Here is a 14,294-nt window from a genome sequence, read left to right as displayed (position 1 = left end):
AGTTATTAAACGAATTAAGTCTATGTAAACTTACTCCAAGAGTAAACGGATCCTTCCTATATAGATATTATCATATTTTATCTTCGTACATATAAGTAAAGTAAAATATACTACCAATCATAAGTTACAAACATATTCGTAGTCTATATTTTTTTTATTAAATTTATAGCATTTTGGTGATTGAAAATTAGGATATATTTATCACAATATAGAATCAAGCATAAAGGAAATCACAACACAACACAAACATAAAGGAAATCACAACGGTTGGTATAACACAAGGTTTGTTGTTGCCATGGATGTTGTGGCATTTGAGTTGGTGGCCTAGTTTCATGTGGATACCATGTATGGTTGAGGGATTGTTTCACTTCGATTCCACAGTGATTACTAAATGTTGTTACATGAAACTACAAGTGCTCCAACGAGATGGACAATGACCTTCGCTCTCCAACACGAGTGATGAGATGCACTTGCAAAGAGACTTTAAGGCTCAAGTTAAAAGGGATTTAGGTTGTAGAGTATGAGATGAATTAAAATTATACATTGTGCCTTTTATATAGGTGAGTGGATCTTATCATTAAGCAAGATGCATGTTGCAATAAATAATTGAGTATTGAAGATGATATGGTGGTTTCCTTATCAGTTGTGGGAAGATAGAAGATTTGATCTGTTATGTTCCTGAGACCATTAGGTGATGTTGATGTTTGTTTTGTAGATTTGGCCTAGAGCCTATATCACGAGCAACCCGATAAGGACAACTCAACTTGGCCAAGCATGGTATGAGTTATGCGATACAAAAACTATTTATATTTAAGTTAAGAAAGATTCACATTTTAGTAAGTTTAGTTTTTTCAATAATTTTTATGTATTCAAAATTTATTTATTTATTTTTATTTAGATATGTATCATCTAAGTCATTCTTTTAATTATTATTAATGGGATGATTATTGCCCAAATACACTAACACACTAAGAGGCATACAAACTCTAGAAAAGTCTTTTCAATGGGTCACACAGAGAACTGACAAAGTGGGTTTTGACTCATGGACCAACTTGACCCACCTTGAAAATGGATTGGATTGGGTCAAAAAAAAAATATTATTGGTCATAAAACTCAATACATCCCACTTTCGACCTAATTCACTCGGGTTCAATTTGTGGTGCGTCAAGTTGATGTAAATTTAATCAATCACACTAAACTAATCCGTTTTGATCGCCCTAGTCACACTGTTTAAGTCAATTATTTATTAAGATATAGTAAAATGATATGATGAATAATACATCAGACATTGTATAATTTTTTTAAAACTAAACGCAATTAAACTTGTATAATTAACTTTTTTTTTAATATAAACTATTTACCATCTTGTGCATTCATCGTTACCAAAAATACGTTAGTTGTGTAAGGGGGGGACCAAATTAGAAGAGACAACCCTTAAATCGTGTGACAATTGTGTGTGTGTGTGTTTGAACGATAAGGCCAGGACGCTTCCTCACTCACTCACTCACTCACTCACTCACTCAGTGGTTCAGTAGTTCAGTAGTTCAGTAGTTCTCAGTAGCAGTCACAAACAAACACACAAATAGACACGCCCTTGGCTCTACCTCTCCTTCATTCTTCATTCCCACACACAAAATGCGTCTCTTCTTTCTCTTCCTCTTTCTCTTCCTCCAATGTAACACCCTCCGTCTCCATGCCGCGCGCGTCTCCGAGTACAACGCGCTCCTCGCCTTCAAAGCCTCCTCCGTCACCGACGACCCCAGCCGCGCCCTGTCCTCCTGGACCCCCTCCACCCCGCACTGCACGTGGCTCGGCCTCACGTGCGACTCCCACCGTCACGTCATAGCTCTCAACCTCACGTCTCTCTCCCTCGCCGGGACCCTCTCAGACCACCTCTCCCACTTGCCCTTCCTCTCCAACCTCTCCCTCGCCGACAACAAGTTCTCAGGTCCCATCCCTCTCTCTTTCTCATCGCTCACCAACCTTCGCTTCCTAAACCTCTCCAACAACGTCTTCAACGCCACCTTCCCCTCCAAGCTTGCGCTTCTCGCCAACCTCCAAGTCCTCGACCTCTACAACAACAACATGACCGGCCCCCTCCCCCTCGCCGTCGCCGCCATGCCCCTCCTCCGCCACCTCCACCTCGGCGGAAACTTCTTCTCCGGCCAGATCCCCCCGGAGTACGGCTCCTGGCGCCACATCCAATACCTCGCCCTCTCCGGCAACGAGCTCGCCGGCCACATCCCGCCGCACCTCGGCAACCTCACCTCGCTCCGGGAACTCTACATTGGCTACTACAACACCTACTCCGGCGGCATCCCGCCGGAGCTCGGAAACCTCTCCGGCCTCGTCCGCTTCGACGCCGCCTATTGCGGACTCTCCGGCGAGATTCCGCCGCAGCTCGGGAACCTCCAGAACCTGGACACGTTGTTTCTCCAGGTGAATGCGCTCTCCGGCTCCCTCACTCCCTCACTCGGGAACCTCAAGAGCCTCAAGTCGCTGGACCTCTCCAACAACATGCTCTCCGGCGAGGTTCCGGCGAGTTTTGCGGAGTTGAAGAATCTGACGCTGCTGAACCTCTTCCGGAACAAGCTCCACGGCGCGATTCCCGAGTTTGTGGGAGAGTTACCGGCGCTGGAGGTGTTGCAGCTTTGGGAGAACAACTTCACCGGGAGCATTCCGCAGAGCTTGGGGAGAAACGGAAAGCTTACTCTCGTTGACCTTTCGTCGAACAAGTTGACCGGGACTCTTCCTCCGGATATGTGCAACGGGAACCGTCTTCAGACGCTTATAACGCTGGGGAATTTTCTGTTTGGTCCTATTCCTGATTCGCTGGGCAAGTGTGAGTCTCTGAGTAGGATTCGCATGGGGGAGAATTTTCTGAACGGTTCTATTCCGACGGGCCTCTTTGGGCTTCCGAAGCTGACCCAGGTTGAGCTTCAGGACAATCTTCTCACGGGCCAGTTTCCCGAGGCTGCTTCCATTGCTGTTAATCTGGGCCAGATTAGTCTCTCCAATAACAAGCTTTCTGGGCCCTTGCCACCCTCCATTGGCAACTTCACCAGCATGCAGAAGCTTCTCCTTGACGGCAACAAGTTCTCCGGTCCAATCCCTCCCCAGATTGGCAAGCTGCAACAGCTTTCAAAAATTGATTTTAGCCACAACAAATTCTCGGGCCCCATTGCCCCTGAGATCAGCCAGTGCAAGCTTTTGACTTTCGTTGATCTCAGCCGCAACGACCTCTCTGATGAGATTCCAAACCAGATCACTTCCATGCGGATTTTGAATTACTTAAACCTTTCCAGGAACCATCTAGTTGGGTCCATTCCAGCCTCCATTGCCTCTATGCAGAGTTTAACTTCTGTCGATTTCTCCTACAACAATCTCTCTGGTTTGGTTCCGGGAACCGGGCAATTCGGTTACTTTAACTACACTTCTTTCTTAGGGAACCCTGAACTCTGTGGTCCTTATTTGGGTCCTTGTAAAGACGGGGTTGCCAATGGCCCTCGCCAGCCTCATGTGAAAGGCCCTCTATCTTCTTCCTTGAAACTATTGTTAGTTATTGGGTTGCTTGTGTGCTCCATTGCATTTGCTGTTGCAGCAATAATCAAAGCACGGTCTTTGAAAAAGGCCAGTGAAGCACGTGCGTGGAAATTAACTGCTTTCCAGCGTTTGGACTTCACTGTTGACGATGTTTTGGATTGCTTGAAGGAGGACAACATAATTGGAAAAGGGGGTGCCGGCATTGTTTACAAAGGGGCGATGCCGAATGGGGACAACGTTGCTGTGAAAAGGTTGCCCGCCATGAGCAGAGGGTCTTCCCATGATCATGGTTTCAATGCGGAGATTCAGACTCTGGGGAGGATTCGTCACAGACACATTGTTAGGCTTTTGGGGTTCTGTTCAAACCATGAGACTAATCTCTTGGTGTACGAGTACATGCCTAATGGAAGTTTAGGTGAGGTTCTTCATGGCAAGAAAGGGGGGCACTTGCATTGGGACACAAGGTATAAGATTGCTGTGGAGGCTGCCAAGGGCCTTTGTTACTTACACCATGACTGTTCACCACTAATTGTCCATCGAGATGTTAAGTCCAACAATATCCTTCTTGATTCCAATTTTGAAGCACATGTGGCTGATTTTGGGCTCGCTAAGTTCCTGCAAGATTCTGGAACATCTGAATGCATGTCTGCTATTGCCGGTTCCTATGGATACATAGCTCCAGGTAAGATATTGAAATTCAACATAATTGATGATTTATGTGTTGAACTAATGTCACTAATAGACTTTATTTCAGCCTTATTTCCATCTAGAATCCTTCACGGTCGGAGTTTGTCTCGTTTCACTCAACATCATTGATTTAGGCGAGTAGGAGTGAACTGTAGATTTTTCTGTTTGGTGTGCCTGATTAATTAATACTAAATGCTAACATGTTATGTTGCCTTGCCACCTTGACTATTTTTTAATCAATTGTCATCTAATTAGTATGCTTTTAATTAGCTACTACCACTTCAAGCAAATTGTAGCTAACTGTGCCCATTAAGTCTTGATCATAGCCCCCAACCTATAATTAGGCTAAGTTATGTAGTTGTAGGTTAGACATGTTCACAGTTGAAAACAGATGGTTATTAATTGGCACCCTGTACGCCGAATTAAATTTCCTTTGGTTTAATCACATACGGTATTGCTATACAGTAGTGACTTTCTCTTAATTGTGTCTGATTAATGTGGCTGTTTTTTATTTTTGTTTATGGCCAATGATTTATGTTGAGATTTTGGCTGCAGAGTATGCCTACACGTTGAAAGTTGATGAGAAAAGCGACGTGTACAGCTTTGGGGTGGTTCTTCTGGAGCTTGTAACAGGAAGGAAACCTGTTGGGGAATTTGGTGATGGTGTGGACATTGTGCAATGGGTGAGGAAAATGACAGACTCAAACAAGGAAGGAGTTCTAAAAGTTCTTGATCCAAGACTTCCTTCAGTTCCACTTCACGAGGTGATGCATGTTTTCTATGTAGCCATGCTGTGTGTTGAGGAACAAGCAGTGGAGCGACCAACTATGCGTGAAGTTGTTCAAATTCTGACCGAGCTTCCAAAGCCACCAAACTCAAAACAGGGAGACTTGACAATTACGGAGACATCTTTGTCATCATCAAACAGTTTAGAGTCTCCAACCACGGCATCTAAGGAACCTAAAGATAATCAACATCCTCCTCAGTCGCCACCACCCGATCTTCTTAGCATTTGATGCTCTAAGTTGGGGGATGGGGTGTGTGTTTCACATTTGTTTCCTTTGGGTTGTGATAGCTTAGCTACTTGCGTTCTTTAGTTTTTCACTTGGGGTGGGGTTTTCTTATTTAAGTTGTTAATGTTTGAATTTTTCTATCTCTTTAATGGTTTTGTAATTTGTACAGTAGGATTGGTTGGAGTATTTTCTTATATAAAGTCTTTGTCTTCATCATGTAGCACTTGTTTTATGGTACAGCCTGTTGCTGTTCTGATTCTGCACCGGGGAACAGTGTAAACATCGTGAGAAAGTCTTGTTTTTTATGGGGGTACCATCAAGGAGAGTGAAAAGGACATGCAATGACACACTCGGGTTTGCTATTAAAGAAAGAAATGTGTACATGGTTTATAACACTATGAAAACCAGAGAGGACAGAAGCACCGAAAGAACTTTGAAATTTTAGAGCCACAACAATAAACTTTATGGACGTAATCTCGTTATATGGCATAAATAAATGAAATATCATTAGATTTAGGTTGGAAAATTACTTTCTTATATCTATGAATAAAAGAACTCACAATTACATTTGTACGTGGAGAGGAATCTTTATAATTATAGCCCATCAAAATCATGATTGTATAGTGGTATATACATACATAAATGAGAACGAGAAGAAAATTTATCATAAAGTTTTCGTACTTCAAACTAGAAATAGGTATTTTATATTCGGTGTCCAACTAATTCAACATTTCTAATATTTTAAAGTTTGTTCAAGTAATTGAACAAGGAAATGCAAGAGTTGCCTCCTTGGAAAATGACAAGTTCAAAATGGGTTCAAGGCTCATCAACTTGGCGTTAACCCACTATAACTGGTTGTGTAGTGTGGACCATGCTTTGAAGTATGGTTGCATTGCATTCAAAGGGTCAGGGATAGTCCTAAATGGGAATTCTGGCATGGACGTTCTAGTTTGGCATTTCAGAAAGGAGCCCAAGTAAGTTATGCACGTGACACACGTTAGAAAAGATTGGTTTGTTACGATTTAAGTGAAACTGTATTGTGGTGGTTGAAACTGTTGTAGCAGATTCACCTTCATCTTGGGTAAGTGGCCAAACCCTTTTCCTGGGATGGCCAATCTATCTACCATACCTAGGTCAGGTGAGGTTTGACATGGTTAGAATTAGAGAATTACGTTACGTTGGCACTGTGGTATCTCTGGTTGGTGTGTCATAACTAAGAGACATAGATGCATGTGAAATTAAAAAAATTGGGTCCAACTTGCCCCCTGCCATTTCCTAAAGGGAAAAACCGGGACAAAATTCCACTATCTCTTTGGTTGGGTTGATTGCGGAATTAGGATATATATTATAATAAAAAATAAATAAATAAAATAAATAAAAGACAAGGGTGCTTGCTTAAATATACCTTTTGATCCTGAAATGAAACCAAATTAAAACGACATTGCATGCAGACAGATTGATTTTGCTTGCTACGGTCACCATGATGAGATGTGATGGCATTCAATGGAGTGGAACAGTTGGGCCACAAGTGATGGAAAAAGGATTGGGGTGTACGATTGATCGGCTTCTTAAATTATATATAGCTTTGATCATTCATATTAATTCCCCTTTTGTAAAACAAGGTTATTTCGTAATACTTGTGCTTTAAATCAAATCACACCGCTTTTAAAACGAGAAACAAAAAAGTGGTGCTTAAATTCAAAGGGATAAGAAGGTAGTATGAATTAAAGTGTTTGTTGGTTACCATAAATGAATATAAGATTCTTTTTCTTTCTGCATTTATATAATAATTATTTTAGTTGGCCCAACGATGAAATGCTTGTGTGGAACACTAAAATTAGCGGATGCCAAAATTAACTCAGAATGCAATGGTTTTCGAAGAGTCCTAAGGAGAAAAAAACAAAACACTCATGTATTATTAATCTATGATTGAGGAACTGAAATTTGAAACACTGAATTTAACACAAGATCTTGACACTGAATACACCATATATGTGTGACAAATCATTCAAAGTTCTTGTACTAGGGGCAAGAAAAATCCAATATGTTCACACAAAAAATTAAAGTAGTATGGCTTTGAAATTCAAATTGTTTGTGCTGAAAAGCGATCAAAGAATGAAGATCCAAGGTAAAAAAAATTAAATAAAATTGAAAGTTAAACCTTGAAAGACAGCAAAGGTAATTCGGTTCCAAAATGACAAACAACTTTACCCAAAATCTATTAAAAGAAGGGGAAGCAGTGGAGAGAGTTGCACTTTTTGTACAAAGGTTTTCTGTTTGTTTGGACCTATTGCGTTGTCCATATAATATCATATCACCCACTATATTCTCCCCTATTTTAATTTTGATGTTATCTGCTACTTCTACTGTTTTCTTTTGTCTTTTGCAACTTTAGAGATTCAATAGATTGAAAAACCTCACTCACTAGGTTTGTGCAAAAACTAAATAGATCCAAACAGTGAATTGGCATGTAGTGTCCTTGTTGTTTCCTTAGATGCATAAGATATTCCTTCCATGGATTTTCACTTAGCACTTAGCTAGCCAAAGGAAAATTTGTAAGACTTGCAAGCAATATCTGGTTCAAGACCAGAACTTAATTATATGAATAAACAATCAATTTTGTTATACTGTTGTAAGAGTTCTACTATTATTGTTATATAGGATTGAATCATAGCGTTAAGTATCAATGACACGTCGGATTTGTCAAAAGAACATTTTAAAGAATTACTATATAGACTTAAAATCATAGGTAGTTTTATCTAATTGCTCCAATTAGTCATTGAAAGAAGAATGTAACTCACATATGTAAGGAGAGGGAGAATTAACTCCAAATCCTTTTTAACTCACATTGGTATAGAGTTTTATTATTTGGACATAAAAAAGTTGATATCGTATATAAATTATCCATCTTTCTTATTTTTATTTTTTTATATACCCATAGTCAAAATTAAAAGATATCTTTTTTACTGTCTCATTTTGATGTTGATAAAATATTTTCTTGCACTACTAGAAAGTTATTATTTAACGTCGTCAATTCTACATCGGTTTAGGTAAAACTGATGTAGAAATTAAATTTGGTGGCATTTTTGTAAATAAGTATTGTACTGACCGCATTTCGCACCCGGGCTCTCAGCCCGGGTTGACATTATAAGGGTCATCCCGGACATGCGTTGAACAACGTCAGCCCGGAATCCGGACAGACCACGCCCGAGCCCGGAGATCTCGTCCCAGGCCAAAACCGTTCTCCAAATATGCCATATTATGTCACAACGTGATCATATCATATTATAGGATATCGTATCATATCATATCTTATCTCAGGCCCAAGACAACCCTAACTCACACAAAGGTATGTGCATTACATATATACGAGACTCATACTCATACAAACCCTAACTTTAGCATCGGAGTCTCTTTTGCAGGTACCTCCCCCATCTCGGAGCACCAATACACCCAGCAAAGGAGGCTCATCAATCTTACCCGGCGGATCAACTCTACAGCAGATTTCCAGTAAGAACATTTGGCGCCCACCGTGGGGCCGATCAGACCAAGCTCTCATCGGCCACCTGCATGGTTTCTACCAGAAGCCATATTAGACGAGCAACAGATAACACGAGCAACTCAACTACCATGGACAGTGATACCGCGACCCTGAGGCGTTTGGTCGAACAAGTCGAGCAGATGCGGTGACAGCACGACGCCGACCTCCAGAATATGCGTGCCCAGCACGAGAATGACCTCGCGGCGATGCGCACCGCTAACGAAGCAGACCTACGCCGAGAACGAGCGCATCTGCACCCAACTCCCTCGGCATCGCCCCGGCCAGCCACCGCACGACAGCGGTGATCATGAGGAAGAGGCGCATTCAGCCCCCCATTCCCAAGCAACCACCAGGGCACCACATTCGCAGCCCGCCACGCACCGGTCTCATGCATCAACACACAGATCAGGGCAGGGCACCAGCAAGGCCCCCACTCACGTCTCCGAGGGCCAAGAGTCTTTCCGCCGTCATCCCTTTGTGAACGGCATCATGGAGACTTCGTTACCCCGCGGGTGGAAGCCCCTCCACCTCGACCGCTACGACGGCACTACGGATCCCGAAGAGCACGTCGACGCGTACACGACTCAGGTAAACCTTTACACTAACAGTGACGCTGTACTGTGCAGGGTCTTCCCGACCTCGCTTAAAGGACCCGCGCTCCATTGGTACACCCAACTGCCGGCAGGGTCCATTGACAGTTTCGCCACCTTGGTGCGGCGGTTCACGGCACAGTACGCCACCAGCCGACCTCACCACACAACCTCGGCCGCCTTGGCCAACCTCAGACAGAATGACGACGAGCCCCTACGAGCCTTTATGGAGCGCTTCTCTAACATATCAGTCCGGATCCGAAATCTAAACCCGGAAGTCGCCCTACACGCCATGCTCATGGCACTGAAACCCGGATCGTTCGTTGACAGCCTATGTCACGACGCCCCTCGCGATATGGACGAACTGCGCGCCCGCGCCGCCGGTTACATTCAAATGGAGGAGCACGCGACCTTCCACGACCAGGTTCGCGGTAAGGGCCCCGCAAAATCATAACAGGGCCACAAAGACAAGGTTAAAGTCAACAACGACAGCCAATTCAAGAAGACAGCCAGGACAAACAGAGCCGGGAGGTACGACTTCTACACCCCTCTGAACGCCCCAAGAGTCCACATTTTGGAGGAAGCCAGTAACATCAACCTGCTAGACCTCCCCCCACCCGGCCACACACCAAACAGTGCTGACAAGTCCAAACACTGTCGGTATCACAGAAACTATGGCCATACCACAGACGAGTGCCGCACACTCCGGGACCGCATCGAGGAACTCATCCAGGCAGGACACCTCGGCCACTACATTCAGCGACAGCCAGGCTCCCGAGGTGGCTCCGGAGGCCGGGGACGCGGGAGAGGCCGCGGATCAGGAGCTCGGGGGGACCTACCCACAGGACCTCAGCAAAACGCCAATGGCGCAGTACAGGCTGAAATAAGCCAGGAGACCGAACCAGCCCCCCTGCGGGGAATAATCAACACAATTGCAGGCGGCTTCGCCGGAGGAGGTGCCAGCAGCTCAGCCCGAAAAAGACACCTCCACAGTATCAACTGCGCCCATTCCACTGCCTCGATCCCCTACAAGAGCTCGCCACCAATCTCTTTCTCCGATGAGGACTACGCAGGGATCAGCCCCAATCAGGATGACCCCATGGTCATCGGGGTAGAAATCGCAAACTGGGAAGTCCAAAAGACACTCATCGATCAGGGGAGCTCGGCAGACGTCTTGTATTGGCCAACTTTCCTCAAGCTCGACGTCCCCCACTCTCTCATCCGGCCGCACACAGAGCCCCTAGTTGGCTTCGCCGGTGAACGGGTCCACACCCGCGGATACGTGGACCTGCTCACAACCTTTGGCACACCCCCGAACGCCAGAAGAATCATGGTCCGATACCTCCTCGTGGAGGCCAACACCTCCTATAACTTCATAATAGGGAGGCCGACTTTAAATCATCTCGACGCGGTGGTGTCCACCCCGCACCTCACCATGAAGTTCCCAGGAAAGGACGGAAAAATTATCTCCGTCAGAGCAAACCAGAAGACAGCTCGGCAATGCTACGCCGAAAGCCTGAGGATCTCCGCGTCCGGCAAGGAGGGCAAGAAGAGTCCCCCCACTACATGCCCCTAAACTCTAATTTCACATTTGTAAAAGCGAAACCGCGCACTCTTTTCCCGCCTCCGTCCTAAACGGAGAGGGTTTTTAATGAGGTACGGCAGGATTATCTAATAATATTCTCCTTTTCGCTCACTCATGGCATTTCCTTAAATGTTACCGCATCAATTACTGTAAACACGAAAATAGAACCCCCGTAATCCAATCGCGCGCGTAAAACCCGAGGTCGAGCACGAACCCCGGTATCCTTGATAAAAGGTCGAGTTCGAACCTTAAAAATGCAAACCCGAGGTCGAGCACGAACCCCGGTACTCTCGATAAAGGTCGAGTTCGAACCTTAAAAATGCAAACCCGAGGTCGAGCACGAACCCCGGTACCCTCGATAAAAGGTCGAGTTCGAACCTTAAAAATGCAAACCCTAGGTCGAGCACGAACCCCGGTACCCTCGATAAAGGTCGAGTTCGAACCTTAAAAATGCAAACCCGAGGTCGAGCACGAACCCCGGTACCCTCGATAAAAGGTCGAGTTCGAACCTTAAAAATGTAAACCCTAGGTCGAGCACGAACCCCGGTACCCTCGATAAAAGGTCGAGTTCGAACCTTAAAAATGCAAACCCGAGGTCGAGTACGAACCCCGGTACCCTCGATAAAAGGTCGAGTTCGAACCTTAAAAATGCAAACCCGAGGTCGAGCACGAATCCCGGAATCCTTGATAAAAGGTCGAGTTTGAACCTTAAAAAGGCAAACCCGAGGTCGGGCACGAACCCCAGCACTCTCGTTAAAGGCTGAACACGCACCTTAATCCATTCATTCGCAAAAATCCGAGGTCGAAAACGAACCCCGGTATTCCCGTTGATGGTCGAGTACGAACCTTAACCCAATTAATCGCATGAACCCCCATCAGCCAGTATATAAACCCGAAGGGGTATACGAACCCCCAACACGCAAATTCAAGGTCAAGTACAAACCTCGATATCCCCACAAGGTCGAGTTCGAACCTCAGTAACTCAGTCAGAGGCCGAGCCCCGACCGCATATCCGAGATCGAGTTCGATCCATGACGAAACATACATGACCCTAAGCTTAAGGGCGGACATGGACCACTTATCCAATTTACTACACTTCGGCTTGAGATCGGCTCAGAACCTCGACGCTAATAAATCAAGGTCATCGAACCTTCACAGAAACACTCACTCAAACAAAAGTCCGAGGTCGCGCCCGAACCTCCTTTAGCATATAAAGTCGAGTATGAGCCTCGATGTCCCCGCTTAAAGGTCGAGTTCGAACCTAACCAAATCGCCTAATTCAAATCTGAGGTCGAATACGAACCTCACCACAGAATACGAACCTTAATCCAATCATTCACTTAAGGTCGAGTCCAAACCACTAACCTGAGGACAACTCTGAACCCTGGCAAAGCACACCCCACTCTCGATACCAGGGTCGAATTCGAACCCCGGCACGATCGACTTAGGGTCGAACTCTGACCTTGACTCCAGCCTAGGGTCATTCATAAACTCTCACAACAATTACTTAGTCAAAATTCGAGATCGAATACGAATCTTAACACATTCATTTATGGCCGAGTTCGAACTCCCATGAAAAACCCTACCAAGCAAAAAACTAAGGCCGGCCTCGAACCTCGACTTCACCAGCTCAAGGTAGAAGTATCACCCGATACAAAAGCATATAACAGATACCAAACATGTGCCTCAAACAGCGTGAACAGCCAAAGCTGAATGCAAAAACGAACAAAATAGAGCAACATACATATATGTATACAAACAAAGTTCACAAAATCCAGTACATCAATTCAAGCCAGAGAAAAAGGAAACAAAAATTACAAAGAAAGCCTAGGCGGAGGCATTTTCACTGGAACTGTCGTTAACATCGTCCTCCGAAACAATCCTCCCACGACAGACCACCTTCTCCACATGCATTGAAGAGAAGTCGAACCCGGGAGCAAGAAGTCGTGCCTGACGAGTAGCCTTCTGAAAGCCCCTCTTATGCTCCGCCACGACGGAGCGCTCCACCTTGGCGAGCCGTCCTTCCACGGCCGCCTTCCCCGCTGCCAGCTCTGCGAGCTCTACTCTCAGCGCAGCAATCTCATCCTCTCGACCGCCCAGAATGGCCTCATTGCGGAGATGCTCCTCAGCCGCCGCTGCCAACTCCCCCTTTAGAGAGGCCACAGCATCCTCTAAGACCCGCACCTGGTCACGGGAGGACGTCACCTCGTCCTCCAAAGAGCGGGCCCGCACCCGGGAGAAGGTGGCGAGTTCCTACAGCTCCCCCACCCGAGAAGCATAAGCCTCATTGGACCGCAATGCAATCTCAAGAGATTTCTGCACCCGCGCAAGGTCGCTACGCGCGGTCCGGAGCTCAGCCTCCCGCCGCTTCGCCTCATCAAGAGCCGCGGTGAGAGCCTTGTTATCCTCCCTCAGGATCTTGTTCGCCTCCTTCCACAGCTGGAGCCGACCCTTCACCTTAGCCAGCTCCTGCTCTTGCTTGGCCAGCTCCTGTTCCCGCTTAGCCAGCTCCTGCTGCTGCTTGGCCAGGTCTTCCCGCTGCTGGCCCCACTTGGGTTTCCAGTGACTCATTATGCCTATCACCCTCTGCAGCATGAGCTGGGCAGCATCAAAACTGTCCTCGGGACCGACCCTGTCAATCAATCCCTGGTCATCGGAGCTCAACAAACCCTGAGGAAAGAACCTCTCCGCGGTCACCCCCGCGCTCCATAATGAATCCAAACCGGCGGACGCGCTCACGTGATCCAGCCGCACCGTATCTATCCCCTTCCCAAAGCGATGGGACAGATATTGGGTCCGGGAAGGCCCCTGCGATGAGCCTGCCTGCAAACACCAGTCCCGCATCACAAATAGATAAGGAGACATGCCAGAAAGCCACAAAAACAAAAACAAAACAAAAAACTAGACTCACCCCAGCAGCCTGGGCGGCCAGCCTGGAAGCCTGCACCTCAGGCTCGGCGGCTTTTCCCGCCTGCACCTCAGGCTCAGCGGTTTTCCCCGCCTGCACCTCAGGCCCAGAGGCATTTCCTGCCTACAAAAAATCACCCAGATCAAACAAGCCAGGCAACATAGCAAAAAGCCAGAGTGAAAAGTCCGAAAAGACAATACTTACCACCTTGGCAACTCGGACGGTCTGATCGGAAACACAGACCTCCACCTCAGCAACGCCAATCCCTCCCTGCAAAGGAATCCATAACGCCTCAAGAAACAAAGACGGGGAATTAACACGGAAAACGCGTGCATATGATAAACTACTCACCTCGGCGTCCGGTGCAGTAAGCCCGACACCCTTTACCACCTCCGCCGTAGCCACTGGCGAGGCCTGCTTGGCCGGA

At 46.1% G+C, this 14,294-nt stretch overlaps 2 protein-coding genes across 2 annotated transcripts; both read left to right on the top strand.

Annotated features, from left to right (window-relative positions):
• Positions 1-1,450: 1,450 nt before the first annotated feature.
• On the top strand, positions 1,451-5,463 carry LOC109810529 (uncharacterized). Its single transcript, XM_083075341.1, has 2 exons — positions 1,451-4,225; positions 4,786-5,463. Exons 1-2 carry the CDS (start codon positions 1,636-1,638, stop codon positions 5,244-5,246), a joined length of 3,051 nt encoding a protein of 1,016 aa, XP_082931467.1. The 5' UTR covers positions 1,451-1,635; the 3' UTR covers positions 5,247-5,463.
• A 3,513-nt stretch (positions 5,464-8,976) lies between these two features.
• Positions 8,977-10,950, top strand: LOC145958067 (uncharacterized). The gene is made up of 2 exons (XM_083074525.1): positions 8,977-9,798; positions 9,880-10,950. Exons 1-2 carry the CDS (start codon positions 8,977-8,979, stop codon positions 10,948-10,950), a joined length of 1,893 nt encoding a protein of 630 aa, XP_082930651.1.
• Positions 10,951-14,294: the final 3,344 nt, after the last annotated feature.

Source organism: Cajanus cajan, chromosome 5 (assembly GCF_000230855.2).
Source record: "Cajanus cajan strain Asha chromosome 5, NIPB_CcT2T_4, whole genome shotgun sequence".
Lineage (NCBI taxonomy): Eukaryota > Viridiplantae > Streptophyta > Magnoliopsida > Fabales > Fabaceae > Cajanus > Cajanus cajan.
Note: the sequence above shows the minus strand (reverse complement) of the source record. Positions and strands in the feature narration are given on the sequence as shown.

What these genes read in the sequence shown, in the direction of transcription:
- LOC109810529 (XM_083075341.1), top strand. Translation starts at nt 1,636, where the DNA reads ATGCGTCTCTTCTTTCTCTTCCTCTTTCTCTTCCTCCAATGTAACACC. An exon ending in CTATGGATACATAGCTCCAG is followed by an intron (nt 4,226 to 4,785) that starts GTAAGATATTGA and finishes TTTTGGCTGCAG; the next exon opens with AGTATGCCTACACGTTGAAA.
- LOC145958067 (XM_083074525.1), top strand. Translation starts at nt 8,977, where the DNA reads ATGACCTCGCGGCGATGCGCACCGCTAACGAAGCAGACCTACGCCGAG. An exon ending in ACGCGACCTTCCACGACCAG is followed by an intron (nt 9,799 to 9,879) that starts GTTCGCGGTAAG and finishes CAATTCAAGAAG; the next exon opens with ACAGCCAGGACAAACAGAGC.